Here is a 17,889-nt window from a genome sequence, read left to right as displayed (position 1 = left end):
AACTCTTTCTCTATCAATGATAAACTGTCGAAATCTCTCTCTCTCTCTCTCTCTCTCTCTCTCTCTCTCTCTCTCTCTCTCTCTCTCTCTCTCTTTTATTTCTTGTACAACTCTTCCAAAGAGTAACCTTTTGTGAAATGTGAGAGCATCTCTCTGATCTAGAGATTCTTGACATCAAAGCAAGGCTCTACAACCACGATTGTCCATTACTCTTTATGCGGTTACAGTCTGATCATGGTGAGGTAAGTATAATGGCGGGAGTGAAACCCCTATGTTTGATTTCAACATGTTTTATAGCAAGAGGTTCAAATACAAGTATCAAAAACCTAAGATGTTCTCATTTGCATTTAGTGCCATACTCATAAAAAAGGTTTCTCTTGTGTTTTCATTAATCAGTGTCATAAACACGATGAAAATAATGTGGTATCATTAGAATTCACGATGGAGAAGTTTTCGCAGCTTCCCATTACCCACTTATTCACATATCCATCGAACTGTTAAATCGTCTTATCTTTATTTATCATATATTTTGGGACAGTATATTACAACGTATTTCACCGCAAACGAGCTTTCATAACATTCATTTGACAGTCTACGAAATTTGGTCCTAAAAAATGAAATGATTTCACAGTACCCAAAGTTAATATATAGTTTATTGTAAAACATTTACTTTGTGTAACGAAAATACCGTTAGAAAATATATTCCTTGGAGAATTCCGTGTGAGGAAAGCTAATTCTAAATAAGCTCACGCACCGGTGTTAATTAAATAAACTTAACTATAATTTGCAGGACTAATTAAACTGTCACTTTTAGACTTTTAGAACAAAAAAAAAAAACCCAGGAATTTCTTCACAGTTTTATCGTCTTTAATGGCATCGAAAGAGCCTTCAAGCGTCATTACGCTTGACACTGCATGCATTAAATGTAGGCAGACATGACGAAATGGTAAATAGCAGTGACTGAACGGCCCAACAGAACAGCGCTGTCATGATGAGTTAGTGTGTGTAATGTCCGTGTGAAGTGTCGCTAACGAGTCCAGAAATATCCCAATGGAAGACATTAACGTGCGACGTCACGCACACTCGCCATATACGCCAAAGGAGGTAACAATGAACGATGAGTTGAAGGTTAATTTTAGAGTTATCTCTCTTGTATCAAAGCGTGGGGTAGGGAAAATAAATTTAATGAATGTTACGATTTATCGGTTCTCTCGGCTCGTAAAAAGAACAAAACAACAGGGCAAGGAAATTTAATTTGTGCTTTCATTCAGCAGAATGTGCAAAAATGAGAGCCGAATTTAGTATATGAGACAAGACATATTTCTCACTTTACAGCTTTGAAATCAATGTACTACAAGCGCCCGGGGACTATTCGAGGGAGAAATAATTTCAATTAAGTCCGTACGCGAGTTCTCATTAACTAGCTTTTGGGAGGAGATACGTCGAAGAAAGTGAATTATTGTTAAATATAAAAAGAGAATTCACGATAAGAGGCAATGTAACGAATTTCACACGATATAATGAATTATCTATGGGAAATAAAAACAAAGTATATACCAACTGATAAGGTCAAACTATACGTACATGTATGGAGAGAGAGAGAGAGAGAGAGAGAGAGAGAGAGAGAGAGTATTCTGAAATGTTTCATTAATTAATTTTAGTCGGTATGTAATGTTAAGATTTGTCATGCAGGGTGTCATCATACAAAGATCATCACACCGTGAAGAATTAGATGAAAAACAGGGAAACATGGACCTCTAAATAGATAGAGGTAGGATCAGGTGCCTAGGAGGAATGAGCATCCTCGGCTGACCGGTCACACCCGCCGTGTGTTCTTTGTCGTGATAGGGAAAAAAAACCGGAAAACTCCGTAGACAATTAAGTGATTAATTATGGTCTAACAATTAGTATGAAAAACGTCAGTTAGCATGCGACCCAGTGGAAGATTGTATTTGCTGACAAGGTCGTTGTATCGACCATAGAACTTACGAAAAGATGACTTCAAACGAGACCGTAGATAGTCCTGTTTTATCAGCTTGTTTGTCAGTAGCTTGCCTCGCCTTAGAAACTAAAATAAGAGTAGTCCGTGTTATTATGGTTGGGTGGGGGGGGGGGGGGGAAGCCTGTGCACTGAAGCGACCTGGGGATTAACTGCTTTAGATACTATCGGCAAGCTGTCAATCACTCTGTCAATCAGTGTCATCATTGTCAAAGCATTATCATAAACCTGATCATAAATCTGCATGAATTAAACATGCAGTCAATTACAAATGCCACATTAACTGGGAATGCTAAATAGGAACTCTTACTTTTAAATCAGTTCATCTTAAAAGATCCTATTTCTAAACTGTAACCAATGAGGTTCAACAAAATGTGTAATTAATAACGGTTTTTGTTCTCAGAACAGATCTTTGTATATAATCTGTAAATACACCAATGATTATAAAAAATCATGTTGTAATGGCAGCAGAGAGAGATTTTGATGCGGTCCTATGTATTCTTATTGTTGATTTTTGATTGAAATTTACATATTGGGTCTAGTCGTTACTTCATGTCATATAATGAAAAAAAATGACTGAGCAAATTGATGGCTATTAATTTCAGAAATAAAACAGAATCAATTCACTTGTATGACAACAATCTACATAAGAATGATAAATCATTTATAATCAATAAAAAAAAATGTGTCTAGTTCTGACGTATTAGATATTTATTGCACCCTTTCCCAGCAACGCATGATCTCGCTAAGGAAAATTTCGAAAATGTAAACATGATAAAAACATTCGTCTGTTAGCCCATAAGATTAATGAATGATTTAATAAGGAATCATTCTCTGAGTATTCTGAAGTGATAATTTCGGTCGGGGCGTGTTCAAATCCAATAAAGCCTGACCGAAAATATCACCTCATAATATTCAAAGAATGATTCCTTATTACTTAATATATAGTTTTCAGCATTTGTACGATTGGATGTTAGAATATTAATTTTGCAAACCCCGCTTCCACCCCAACAAGACGTCATTTGAATATATTGGACTGTATAGCACAAAATCGATTCGTAGTGTTATCACAGAAATGTAAATATTAAAAAATTAATGAGTTTAATGGATAAAAAGTATAACGAAGACTGTTATGTATCCAGTGCCTGATTTATTGGAGTTTTATGATACATGTATCATCAAAGTACGGTGTCATGTGCGTGCAAGGGGGCGTGCGTGTGCGCATGCGCTTTCCGTCAGAACACTTACCCCGGGCAGCGTCTTCTGTTCGTGGAGCGCCTGTTGCGCCTTCAGGGCGCTGTCCTTGTGACAGTAAGTCAGAAAGGCACATCCTGGGGAAAGGAAGAAAAGCCAATTTATGATATGAAATTGGGTCCAACCGTCATTCATAAAATAAGTCTGTTACAAACTTTACTATCAATCGCTCTCCCACTTTTATTTTTTGTTTGTTCCAATAATAGACCCTGTAAACTACAAATATATATACACTTATATTTAGAACCACCGCATAATGCCACCCATTATCTTTACAGGCTAATATAATGGTGATCGATGCTCCTCTGATATAGACTGATGTGAATGAATACAGGTACAATATGACGCAATATGATGTAATATATCGTATGGCTATACTTTTAATGTTTAAAACCAAGCGTTTTACTTTTTTTTCATTATTAACGATAAAAGTGAATATTGCTGACCAAAAGCATTTTCTAAATTGATATCGATCGTTCCCAAATTTCTTCTCCAAAACGATGAAATTAGCGAGGCGACTTCCATAATTGGCTCAATGTGCAACAACAGTAAAACAAGTCCTCTCCAAAAAATGAAAAGTAATGAAATAATCGAGTTAACATGAATGCGCGGAACAGTTAAAGCGTTTTACTGCAATCTTAGGCGGTCGTCGTACATCGTTAGAATCGATGCCGTCCCCTCCTGCTTTTAGAATACTTAATATCCTCTCAGTGAGCTGAATGTTTGCGGTATTGACAGACAAAAAGCTTCTGCCAGAGTTAAAGAATGACCTTACACTCTCTGAACGAAGGAGAGAGAAAAACGAGACGAAACTGTTAGAGTCATGGTCGTAGAAGACCTTTCAAACCAACAGATTTAGGAATGATTTGGAGAGAGAGAGAGAGAGAGAGAGAGAGAGAGAGAGAGAGAGAGAGAGAGAGGTGTTTACATGCATTTTAAATAAATTGATAGTTCAATCAATTGTTGAAATGTCATATATATATATGTTATTTGAAGTGGAATTATCGGATTATAAGGTTCAGATTATTAAAATCTGTCATATTTTGTCCACTGATTAATAAAATAATAATACCCTCTCGTTTTATCGTTAAAAAAGGCGCAGTTACATGTAATTCTACATTTATTCAATCGCAAGAAGGATTTCTTGGATAGTGTTTTCGTACTATCAAGCTAAATATTTCACAGGTTTGTTGAGCGGAGCTCTTTAGACTCTCTGTATTCTTTTGGAACACCGCAGTGTAGGGGTTCGGGAAAATACAGAAATTCTTTGGATATTCACCAGTGGTACAAAAGACATGCATTAATGCAGCGTGAGATAATATACGGTACAGTATCAAACGATAACATTTTTTTTACCTCGTAACCGTTTCGAGGACGACACTGTTGCATCTTTGACAACTTGAACGCTGTCTGTTTATATTTATTTCTATTGTCGGGCAGAAAGCTTGTAAAGTGGTTCATGCATAATGTAGATCGGTTAGTTTCACCATTACTTATTATGCCAACCATTATGTGTTATATCGATGTGTTCATAGGTTACTTCAGTGAAAACATAAAACTCTGGTAAAAACACGTTTTCGACAAGTGACTGCGATAAACCAATTATTTTTTTTACAACTTGTAGGAGTTAAAAGATATATACATATGTATGTATGCAATAATAACAATAGCGAAATTCGACTATATTTACATGATTTATCGTCTTAATCGCCTACTTTTGCGAATTTTTGAATTTTTATAGATTTTGAACTCTCTTTTCAGCACTCATCGGTTGTTAACAAAGCTTCCGGTAGGCGTCGCATTGCTTTGTATACAGGATATCGTCGAAAATGCACGCGTACAATAAGGCTATAGTTAATATGCTTACCGTGGACAAACTCATCGAAATCTATGTGTTTTCATTATAAATAGTATTTCTTATTCTACCTATTAGAAAACAAAACGCTTTAGTTTTTGGAGGTATGGAAACGAAGATAATGATAGCTTGAAAACAGGCGGTTGTCGATAGAATGATGTATACGTAAACGTTAACGCTTTTGGTACATTGTAATATATGTATTTTCTTCACAAAAGTTTGAAGGAGCCAATCAGAATAAAGTATGAAGTAGTCTTTAGAATGAGAGAAAATAATCGAGTTGGCGATTTTAGTATGCTAAACTGTAAATGTCCGGAAGTTTGGTTTTAAACGACAACAACAGCTACAAAAAGCAGAATCTTTGGAAAAATCTCCAAACGTTATAAGACAATCCGTTCAGAATAAGTGTAGATTAGGGTTCTCCTGAATCCGATATATACCCTTGGAGTTTTTTTAATTACACTAAACTCAACATTTACAAACGATAAAAGAGAAGCAGTTAGTTCTTGTTTTAATCAAATAATACAGAGTCCATGTGTTCCAGTTTAGATTTCCTAGTCACTACCCGTCCCCCCTCCTCATTTATTGATAGTTCTATTTACGCAACAATGTGTGCAAACTTGCAGAACTTGAGGGCCATCTGTTCTGTTATTTTTAAGGATAAACACTCAAGGAGTTCCACCGTAGCATGCTAACACCGACTGTTCGTTTATAGCTGGACGGTTTTTGTTTATTTTTTTCTCTTTCTCTCTTACATTCCCTGCACACCGGAAACAGAAAAACTTTCATCCGACTCTATCAATATTTTAATGAACATTATATGGAAAAAGATTTATTGAAGTTCATGTATCGGAATGTTTAGCAACTCTAATACCGTGGTACCCAAACGTACAAAATCTAAAATAATGGGGGGGGGGGGGGGGGGTAAAAAATTCAATTTAGGGTAAATAGTTAGGGAGAGGGGTTGTAGGAATATAAAGAATACAAAGGGTGTTTGTCATTTGATATCAATATGACATAAACAGACGTTTTTTTAAATTAACAAAAAATAACCTATATATAGTGTAATAAAAGCAAGACTTAGTACTTGATAATTAAAACTTGGGCAAATTAAATAATTTTAGTAATCTTTATGAAAACTATGTCAATCATTTTTTTGTCAGAAACTGAACAATATGATTGGTTTTACATCATGTACATTGTACATATATAATTCAATATTAATGCTAGTCTGCAAATAACACAGACACCACGTGGATGAATTCTGTAAGATCATCCGTCAAAAAAAAAAATGGATTATGTGTAAGTAAAATGATTGACTGAAGAGGCCTGTTCTGATAATTACTCTTGGTAATCACAACACACCTCCGTTGTTTGCAATTGCAGCAAAAAAAAAAAAACATTTCATCAATCTATTGCAGCACTGTATGATCGTCCAAAGCTTAAAGTAATATTCTGGACCAGTATCCATCGATGTTAATGCCAAAAAGCCAGGACGACGGTGCGCAATATCTAATATTCGTATTCGCTTTTAATTAATTTTCATCTTGTAAGATAAAGCATCACCACACGACAGTACCATTGGATGAACATGTAGTCATAGCATGACTAGCAGCTGCGGTCACTGACTCAAAACATTGCAGACACTGCATCTAATAAAAAGTGCAAAGATACTTGCAGGAAACATAATATAGTACAAATAGCAATTATTTTGACATAATATGAGAGAGAGATATTATTCTCCAATCTTTCTCTCTCAAATACAATTCAATATGTCATTGACATATTTTCTTTCTCTCTCTTCCTCTATGTCATTGACATATTTTCTTCTCTCTGTCATGGGCATCTCTCTCTCTCTCTCTCTCTCTCTCTCTCTCTCTCTCTCTCTCTCTCTCTCTCTCTCTCTCTCTCTGTGCTTTCAGTCTAATTCAGGATCAAGAGCTGTCACAGATTTTTGACTCCCGTCTCTATGGAATCACCAGACTCCGCTCGAAGAACTGTTTATCTATTGATTGGCGGCATCTGGCATGTTACCTTGACTTACACCGAATCAGGCCTAGTTTCTGCGGATCTTCTACTCACGAATGACGACAACGACAACAGATCAATATAAATTACTCCCATATATATAAAACTATAAATACGATTGGTTCTGTAATCGAACTCGGAACCCTCGATAATTTTGATTGAACGTTGTCCATTGAAAGAATGGAGACTGAATTGCTTGTCGACATGAAAATCAAACATGGGCGAGTTTAAATTATTGTAACAAAATACGATTTACGTCTCTCTCCTAATTAATTTAGTCTTCTTTTTTATTCACTGAATGATCTCTGAATTGGCGGAGGTTTAATTTTGCTTGCATTCAGTTGGAACTTCATTATATGGTTTGAGTACCAGAAACGAGGTGACATGCTTGTGTCCTATAAAAGGACTAGTCGGTTCGTATTCAAACAATCTGTACATTACATAGTTTTACGGTAAATAATTCTCTATCCATCTTCAAAAAATTATAAATGCAATAAAACATTTGGTTTTATTAAAATAATTAGACCTCAGTCATAATTCTTTCATTTTGAAGTGCATGCCGATGGAAATCATGTACGGGTAATCTCGCCATTTGTTCGGGATGTGGCCGTCTCGAATTATGCATTCACTGTCAATACCAGAAACCCAGGCTGATCCCGATGTCAGTTTCTCCCGAGCCCGTAAGTTGACGGTTGTCGATATCAGCCGGAGACTTGGGCGATGTGATGTCTTAATCCGGAGATGACGTCATCTACGTCAATTACCGGGTTCGGAAATCGACATCCTGTTACACGCAGGATTAAGGTTTTCTCCAAACAATCTGGTAGACATGCAAAACTCCAGAACCAGGGCCTGTCGACGACGTGCCGCATAATGGAGACGCTCCAAAAATAGAAAACCCTATCTAGTGACCGCTAAATTCAGATGACAAGCACTGAGGGTGCTTACAATGAAGGAGATTAGCTGTTGCTGGTTCTATTTGTAAACTCTTATGTCAAAAACTGAAATACATAATTATTTAGTAATAATTTTCAATAAAACATTTTTTAAGAAGGATATTCCCATTCTGACATTTACTTAAAGTACAAAATTTTTTCAATTTCGAATAGTCTAAAAGTCGAATAAAATGTTATTTTCGTTGTTTCATCATTTAAAACACACAGTGACAAAAATGAGGCAAATTGCAACCTAAATAAGCTGAACTTTAAGAGGAAGTTTACATATGTAAGTTTATAAAACAAAACTCAACACCTTGTCTATAAGGGCCTGATAAGTTACGATTGCATCTACATGTAAATGTTTAATCCATAACCACAAAAGAACCCTAAAATAAAAAAAAACAACACAATTTTCCATGAATTTCACAAGATAGATGTTACATTATGTAGCAGATGACAATGAAATTAGTGGTTTTCGGTTAGAAACCAGAAATAAAGAGATTTCTGTTTTTCAGTTCTGACAACTTGTCAGCCCGGTTTAACACAGTGTTACTGTGGTAGTCTCCCTGCCCGTGAATGTATGAAGTCTATATCCGAACGTGACCGGTGGAATTCAATTTGTACATCTATTATGAAATTAGAAAGAGAGCGATTCTGCAATAACACAAAGCGTCATTATCACCAAAAAACGGAGTTCGTTTTCCCGCGCCCGGCTGGAATGACGATTTGACGATCTAGCGGCCGTGAAAGTGTTATCTTTTCTAAGATCGATTGTATTTATTTTTATGAATAGAAACGTTTTGACGGATATGGTTTTTCCTTTTCTTGGCTGAAATGTTTCCCAAATGTGTTGTATGTCTATTTTTACACGAATAAACCATTATAAACCGAGAGTTAGTACCGCTCCATAATGTGCGTGGCTTGGATTATGTTACGCTGTACTGAAAAATCGTAGCTACGTGCGGCTCTTTCTATATATGGCAATGTGTGAAAATACTTATTTCAGGCTTTGTGATGAAAGTATATTTTCAATCTTCTTGAAGTTGAAATTGCTAAGCTGTGTTTGGTTTGCAAACGACCTACCCTTTAAATATTTGACTTCGTCCTTGACCTTTAATCATGTACAGGTCAAACTTGAGGAAGTCTTAATTTTAGGCGACTATTTCTAGCTTAACTGACAATCTTCTTTTAAAAGTATCAAACAACGTAAACAGTTAATTAAACGGTAATGAATCGTTTGATCTGTAAATCAAAAAATCTCGAAAATTATAATGGATCAATAACATTAGTGATGTAAGTGCCAGGTTTTCAAGTATAATGACATATGATATACCATGGTATGAAAATGTCGCCACGGGTTTTACAATACGTTATAAACATTTCATTTGAAACAAATAAGTAAAAAAGTAACCCAGTCAGACTGACTTCAATTGGAGTCTACGATATTTTCAAAAATTTAGAATTCTCTTTGACAAAATGTATTACAAATTCATTCTAGATCTGCTATCAAAAACATTTACCAAGAAGTGGTCAATATTAAACAGTCTTAATCTCTACGCTATGAAAAAAATATGGTTCTAGACATTTTAACCACCTTTTAACCCCATCCCAAACTGAATGAATATTTTATATTCAACGCTGTTCATTTTGGAAGATGATCAGAGAAGATGTCTGCAGCGGAATGTAGTTTTTAACATGATCTGTGCATGAAAGAGTGAGTCGCAAATCATTATTGCGGAAAAGGCATTGGCAGAAAATTGACGTTTATTAGGTTAGTTTCTTTTGATGTCGGGAGTTCTCAGATGTGACAAGATTTCGGGTTGTTACATGTTATCGTGCTGTGGATGAACAATTGGTTTTGTCTTCAGACGATTTCTTAAGATTTCATCCTTCCGGGGGAAAGAAATTGACTTCTGATTCGAATCCTCGTACAAATTAATCATTTTTTTAACTGGAAAAATACTTTACGTCATAGTTACGAGAAATCTTTACTTCCGTCTTATGTGTACTACTGTGATCGAGGATCAGACTGCGTTTTCATGCCAGTCATTTTAATTTATTTTGAACAAACGCTATATCAGTTACCTCTGTCGTGATATTCTGTCACCCACGCAAAAAATGTATGGGTTTTAGAAGAATGATGATTAGTTAATTAAAAAAAAGATTAATACTCAAGTATCAATTTGTAACCAGAACTATATATAAAAGTAGGGTTATTTATCATCATTTAAAGGGGGTATGTTATAGAATCGAAAAAATAGGTATTTAGTTAGTAAGTACAATGCACATACTAGCAAAATGGTTTTTGCAACCTATTCACTGTAATTTTAAAACATGACATTTTGTTGATAGCTACATGCAATAACATGGAATAGCAAACACAAAGCACCACAAGGAAAGTTCATATCCTCTATAAACATTAACTTGAATTATTTTTATAACACTATTATAATATCTCTTTAGTTTCTTCTTTCTTTCCTTTTTTTTTCTTTGTAATTAGTTATTTCATGCTTTTTGTAGATATTAAGATTCTGGGATCGATAGAATTTATAGAGAATAAGAGATTATTGGTTCTGCCATATGATGTTCAGAAAACGGAGCAAGAATTAAAACACAGTAACCTAGATATATGCATGTGGATAACACAGATCAACAGAAATCACTTTTTTAGTAATGTATTGTGTTGCTTTCCAAAAAATACATGATTGAAAATGTTAATGATTTTTGATTTTTTTTTTCATTTTACCATATTTTCCATATACACAAGAGAGAGAGAGAGAGAGAGAGAGAGAGAGAGAGAGAGAGAGAGAGAGAGAGAGAGAGAGAGAGAGAGAGAGAGAGAGAGAGATGCCCATGACAGAGAGAAGAAAATACGTCAATGACATAGAGAAAGAGAGAGAAAGAAAATATATCATGAAAAGAAGCTAGATAAAGAATTAACTTTGTCGGTGAATGTATAACACATTGTTGTTAAATGACATTTTGTAGTATGCGATTATACATCCAATCAATTTTAAACAAAAAAAAATTATATTAAAAAAAGTCGTTAAGAAAAACTATAACATTATAGTTATTATCTTGTTAAACTTCCGTAGGGAAATAATGCTTCATTCTAGTGTAAAATCAAATTGAACAAAATTAGCTCGTTAATTAAAATTTATTGTGAACCACTCTAGCAGAAACTCTAATACACGCCCTCTAGCGGTTTGTTTATTGCATGGGAAGTAATCTACTCCTCCTTCTGTAATGAAGGAAATTTTTAATTGGTACTTTGATAAATCTAGTTTCTTTGTTCAGATTCATTATAGCATAATATAGGCTACAACAGCTGATTCGTGGACAGCCAATGTAGTGTAAAAATGTTCGAGTTTTTGACAAATTCCTATTTGGCCTTGAACTCCTCCCTTCTCATTTTTGGGAGTTGATTTTAATCAACTCTCCTATGCAGTCACTCTGGCAAACCGAAAGTGAAACAGTGTTTGGATCTAAGCACAAATCATCACCGCTGACAAGTCTTAGTTCTTAAATATAATAGAAAAATTCGATGAAATGTATGCTGAAGCATTATTTTTCAAGGAAACTTATCCATAAACACTTTGAAAAAAAATAAGATTTTATATAATACGAACAATTTAGATATTTATGTAATCTCATGTATTCCTACGCCAGAGTTTAATATAGTCTCGTTCAACCAAAAGCTCGGCTGTCTCCGTAAATCTCCGACAAACAGAGTGGTTCTCTTGCTTATCGGGGATTAACGGAGACAGCCGAGCATCTGGTTGAACGAGACGTGAGTTCAATAACAATAGTGCTTGGATCCATACAATTTTTAGAATTGTTTCGATTACTAATACATAGTTTGAAATCTATCTTTAAATATTGCGCAACAAGATTCATATGGGGTTTCTCTAAATTCTTGTCTGAAAAGTATAATTAATATTCATATTATAAAAAAGTGCGTAATTTAAATACAGATTAAAAACTAATTACCACGCAAGATAAGTTGATTTTAAAATAAATGATAATCGATTAAATCAACTCCCGTCAGTACTTCAGTACTTTGATTTTTAATACAAGACAGGCACGAAGCATCAGGGACGGGGGTAGTTGGCAGATATCCCTCAATTTTTCTCGCAGCAAACATTTTTCTCTAATTTACATATAAATATAAGAAATTGTATCGGCATGAAGTTGCCCCCCTTTTTAAGAGCATGTAAAAAATGCAGTAAAAATAAGATAATTAACTTTGCCCCCCCCCCCCCACTTACAAGAACGATGCTACATGTACGTGCCTGAAGGAACCCCTTGTGTGTCTTTATCTCTTGTTTGCAAATCATTGCCATTGGGTTGAGTTTTCTCCTTTCGACTCTTTCATTTAAAGAAGAAATCCTCATAACTAAACAATATCGCATTGTAATTAAACAACGATAATACCATTGACTTGCATGCGCTATTTAGCATTTATTGTAGAAAGACTCTGACTATTGACTTCATATTAAGGTCAAAATTTGTAGCAATGGTTTGTGATTAATAACGTGCTAATTTCCTATAAATCTTACGATGATTTCGGGTCTGCAGTAAGACGCTAACTTCTAGGATTGAACAACCTTACGTATTCCCGTAAATGTACTTTAAGGTTATTATTTGTATATCTAAATACAATAGACCATATTTAATCACACAAAGAGAGAGAGAGAGAGAGAGAGAGAGAGAGAGAGAGAGAGAGAGAGAGAGAGAGAGAGAGAGAGCGTTTTACTGGTTTATTAAGATTGCAACCACACACAATGGCAAAGATTAAATGCCAACTGTTCTGTTGATAAAAAATGGTAAGTATCTGCAGGTTTATATGTAAACACGTGTTTTCATCACTTCTTGCAGGCGATCGCGTGGTGTATCAGAAATATCTGGCATAGGAAACATTAGGAAATGTGTTGCCCCTCATATCCTTCCATTATTTACATTCCACTCGGATCGTAGCTGTAGAACGGATCCGCATTCCACCATTTTGTTTATTTGATACCGAGTTCTTATAGTGTTTTCACGCCATGTCTACGACAGAGTTGTTTGGATCTGGCAATATGGATCATAACAACAGAATCTGCTGCATTAATACATGTATAGTTTTTTTTTTAGCTTACGGATTTTAGAATTAGTGTTTGAAAAACTTTAACACCCTATAATGGAAAAGGCTGAAACTGCACTTTTTCGTTTTTGTTTTTTTTTTAAATATTTTATATTGTTGTATAATAAGCTATTTCTGCATTCAAATGGCAGACATGTGAAGTATCATTGTACAAGTCCCGCATCAATTCCAGTTGTGGGAATGTTTTTGAACGATTCAAACAGTTATGGATGTCTCTATAATCTGATTTTTTTTTTTTTTGGTTTTCCATTGGGAAGTTGAACATTCGCATGTAACTAAGTTACAACGTTCTAGAAGATGGAGTTATTCATTTTTGAAATTCGAACATTTTTGCTATTAAAAGCAATAGGTTATAAAGCCGAGTTGTTGGAAGTGACTGGCTTACAGTTCAGTGCAGTCCTTTTGATTCGTAATAAAATCAAGTCCTTTTGGAATGCTTCCTGACAGGGAAATTCATACAAACGAAGCCCGTTCTAAACAATGGAATGCCGTTTTCTCTATCTATGGTGTATACTTAGAGGTACACAACTCTCACATATTTCAAACATATTTTACATATGTTAAATATACACATGTTAAATAGTCTCATGTACATGTAAACCTTTCCTTCCTAAATTTAAATTGTGTCATGTATTAACGTGATTAACATGACCCACACGTACATGTAGCTTACCTTTGTGCATTCCCGTGAACCTGTCCTTCAGAACAGTAAATTCGTAGATTTGTCCAAATTCTTCAAATATTGGCCTTAAATCCTTTTCTTCCAAAGTCCGCGGAATTTGTCCCACAAAAAGTTTCACAGTGTCATGACTTTTCAGTACGATTCCGGATCCAGCACCGAGTCCGTTGTGTATCTGTGTCGGGATACTTCCGTTGGTGATTTGGAGGCTCCCTGTGAGTTGTTGGGTGGGGATTGTTTGACTGTGGAGCGGGTGAGGGCGGTGGTGAATCAACTGGTCCGTCACCACCCCACCAACCAAAGACGTCATCGCCATTTACCTCCAGACTTGCTCACAAAAACATGCAAACAACAGAAGAGCGCCACACAACACTGTTTCTGAAGAAACCGGGGTAGGAAGCAATGGGGAACTTTCCGATTTCCGATGCCTTGGGAAGTAGCCAATACTAGCCCGTGTAACAATCTGTCGGCGACTACCGACTATCGAGCTACAGGTGACAACAGGCTCTCTTCACTCGGGGAAACATACGCCGCCAGAATCGACCGGAAGTGAGGGCACAGCAAGTAGTAAGAGCCTCCGCAGAGAAACAAAGTGTTGAAGATTTCGTTATTTACTCAATTACATATTGGAGATGCATTGATTTGGCGAGATTTTGCGTAAGGCGAGATTTGACAGAGAAATCAATAGGTAGATAGGGGCTGAATAATCATATGGGGGCTTTCCCTTCCCTTGAACCTCAGCGCCCAAAATGCGGGAATCAATGGTGTAGAGAAAATTGCTTACTGGTGCACAGGGCCTAGTGAAGTTTATTTACCGTTCTTGAACTAATAAAATGTCTATAAACGGAACACGATGACCGAATATTGGAAGCATTGGATGTGCTTCTCGTGAATAAAAAAAATCCGTAATAGTGTTTCCTATTAAATCGTTTCATCTTAACGATACAAATATTAAAGGCTTGAGTCTATGATGTTGGAACTATTTCCAGAGCAACCAATAAAGCATTGAGGAGAGCAGATGGACGTCTTCTCAGGTTGATAAATCTTGTGAGGTATCGACGCAACCAAGTCATCTAGTTCGTGCTCTCTGTAATCAATTAACAAAGTTCTCAGCTTCCTCCATCATCTCCTAGATGGAGATTGTAATGGCTCTCTCTCTCTCTCTCTCTCTCTCTCTCTCTCTCTCTCTCTCTCTCTCTCATCGAATGCATGTAAAATTATTAAGTTAAAGCAACGGCATGAAATAATCACTACATTAAATTTTCATTCTGGATAACAATAACAACCGTGCATTCACGCTTTTGGGGCAATTAGTAGAACCCTGTCTTGAGAAAAGCGGAAGCGTCGCCCATGATGACAAAAATGTTGGTACATATATCGTTCACTTTTATGATACACAACGACGTGAAATGTGCAACAAATCTTCATTGATTATCAGTCGTCTTTGTCCTGAACAAGAAAACATTAGATATTGCGTTAATTACGAAAAAGGAACGGGAGGAAAATTAACAGTCGTCCATAAATTTTAGTTACTCTTGCTCTCACGACAGAAGAGCGGCCCTCAGTGCGCGCGATAGGCCTTGTATTGACTGAGGGCCGAGCTCTTATTTAAATCTACGTCACTGCCATTGATTCATCCCCGGCCTCCATTATAACTAATCATTTTATTTCAATAAAAACAATCTGTCATTTGTTGCTAGAGCAGTGCTACAAAATGTTCTGCATGCTAATGCACTGTGTACCTATGAAATCGTATTCATGCCTTTTTTGAGTTTCAATAATGTGAGAATATTTTCTCTGAATTCATTTGTTTGTTCAGGGTCGGACACATCTAATATTTACATACGGGGTTTTCAATATTCATTACACTTCCGGTACGTTATTTGCAAAATTCTGCAACTTTCATTATTTAATAGCAATCGAGGAATATAATTTTTATTTAGTTTGTTCAGTAACCAAGAAATTTTTTATCTCTTAGTTAAATCTTGTCAGTCAATACTAAGGGAAATCCTATACGACTTTTCTCACGACAGGCCTGGTGCTCCTATTTCAACATACCTCTAGTGTAACATGTGCCTCGTATAATAATGAATATAATGTTCGCGAGTGCTCCTTTTACTGAAAGACTCCAGATACAAATATATATTATATATCTTTTAATTTGTAATTAAATATCCCCCACGTTTACAAGGAAGGTATCATATGAAGCTGATTTCAGGTAACACCATCCTATAACAAAATTCATAAATAACCTTTCCAGTTGTATATGTAAACAATAAAAAAAACAATAAAAAATTAAAGGAAAAGGGTTCAGTTAGGGGGGAAACATTGTTCTTAAGTATATAAATCACGAAAATCGATCTTTAAATGGTTTGAAATCATCAATAACCTAATTGCCCCAGAAAGGAAATCATTTTTTTTTTAAATATTAGTGAAAACGTGTTTATGCATTTCTTGCTTGTAATCTTCTATATTCTGATACATTTTATTTTCATACCCTTTTCCTATCCTGATTCCATACGGGAATGATATGACATATGGTCTTATTGATATGTAATATGGTGAAAAAAAGGAATTGTTATTTTAAAATAAGGCTCAAAATAGAGGTTCGAGGGGATAAAGATCGTTCTAGATAGTAAAAAATGACTTTTTGTTAAGACAAAGGATGACGCAACATAACATTGTTTAAAAAGATGAGAATAAAAAAAAATATACAATTTTGAAAACCAAAAAAAAAAAAAAATAAGTAAAATGTATTATTCTAAAAAGGTGTTTCTGTAAGCAATGTGTATTATATTGGTTTGAGTCTATCTTCTCACGAGCTCTTATTTAATTAGAAAACTGCTTATTTTGCAAAATCTGTTTTTAACAAACACTGCGCATGTCCATTTACTAAAAAAAATCCTGTGTTTGGTTAGTAATTATGCCCCTATAATAGTAATCAACTGCAAAAATCACTGTGCTCGCAGATTTATGAGTAATAAGCATGTAAAATATGTATCGATTTCTGGAGACACAGAGCAAAGCTTTTAGTGACTGTCTTTTTGTTTTAGTGACTTCCTGGTTCTAACAAATTCAATTCCTTTTAAAAAATAAAATAAATATCCTAATCAATTCAAAAATTATCGATGCATGATATGATATTGAAAATTTTTAAAATCTAAACGAAGGGAAATCTTGAGAATATATACATTTACAACTTTTGTCATTTTATGAATATATGAATCATCAGTCTTCAGTGTGGTATCTGTTTAAATGTTTAATACTTCGAAGACTTGTTCCAAGGAAATGATAAATAATGATAGGAGTTTGATCAAAATTCTCTATGGAACGTGTGACAAAAATATCGGTAATTCATCACCCCCCAAAATATGCATTAAACAGCATTTAATTTTACGGGGTTTTTGTCACGAATTCTTCGATATAACAAATGAATTCGAATACTACAGTATATTATGATTAGATTACTGTGCGGGATCTCGCTGGTTTTACGATCTGCACGGGGTGTTTAATCTTGTCTCTGTGTCGTTTTGACAGTTCACTTTATGACAGTCCCTCTATGATAAATCAATGAAATCTTTCTGGGTCTGTATCATACACGTTGGTGGCAGTTATAGCTTGCATATGATGGTGTAATGTGGGCGCTATATAAAAGGATGCATGCGCGGATTCAGAAAATTTTTCCGGGGGGGGGGGGGGGCTCCGAGGCATATTTTTGGTTATTTTATAATGCAATTTTAAAATATTTGAATTTTACAGGGGGGGGGGGGGGGGTATGGACACCCCCCGACCCCCCTCCCCCTTAGATCCGCGCATGGAATGTTTTGAACTAGAAATTGTAAACAACGACACTAGAGTTACCCACGTGTACAATGATCGAGAGTAACCCGAGCTGTCCCCCTATTCTATTTCCAGGTATTTCAATAACGTCGTTTTTCAACCCACACATTTCTTAGTTTCTTGGAATCCATTTTTAATTACACATGCACCTTT

The 17,889-nt window shown here is 35.4% G+C and overlaps 1 protein-coding gene across 6 annotated transcripts in view; it reads right to left on the bottom strand.

Moving 5' to 3' along the window:
• LOC128171265 (CUGBP Elav-like family member 3-B) overlaps nucleotides 1-14,426 on the bottom strand; it is a 50,510-nt gene extending 36,084 nt beyond the window's left edge. Inside the window, exons 1-2 of one of the 6 annotated variants that reach the window (XR_008242051.1) lie at nucleotides 13,891-14,421; nucleotides 3,248-3,330 (exon numbers count right to left, since the gene is read on the bottom strand). Coding sequence is in view for 5 of the 6 variants with exons in the window: in XM_052837021.1 (XP_052692981.1) it covers nucleotides 3,248-3,330; nucleotides 13,891-14,212 (405 nt within the window). In the remaining variant the exon portion in view is untranslated. Of the gene's footprint in view, nucleotides 1-3,247; nucleotides 3,331-13,890 lie in introns of all 6 variants that reach the window. The other 5 variants (XM_052837021.1, XM_052837023.1, XM_052837020.1 and 2 more) reach the window with 5 other exon arrangements.
• Between the last annotated feature and the right edge of the window lie 3,463 nt (nucleotides 14,427-17,889).

This window comes from Crassostrea angulata, chromosome 2, assembly GCF_025612915.1.
Source record: "Crassostrea angulata isolate pt1a10 chromosome 2, ASM2561291v2, whole genome shotgun sequence".
Taxonomy (NCBI): Eukaryota; Metazoa; Mollusca; class Bivalvia; order Ostreida; family Ostreidae; genus Magallana; species Magallana angulata.
Note: the sequence above shows the minus strand (reverse complement) of the source record. Positions and strands in the feature narration are given on the sequence as shown.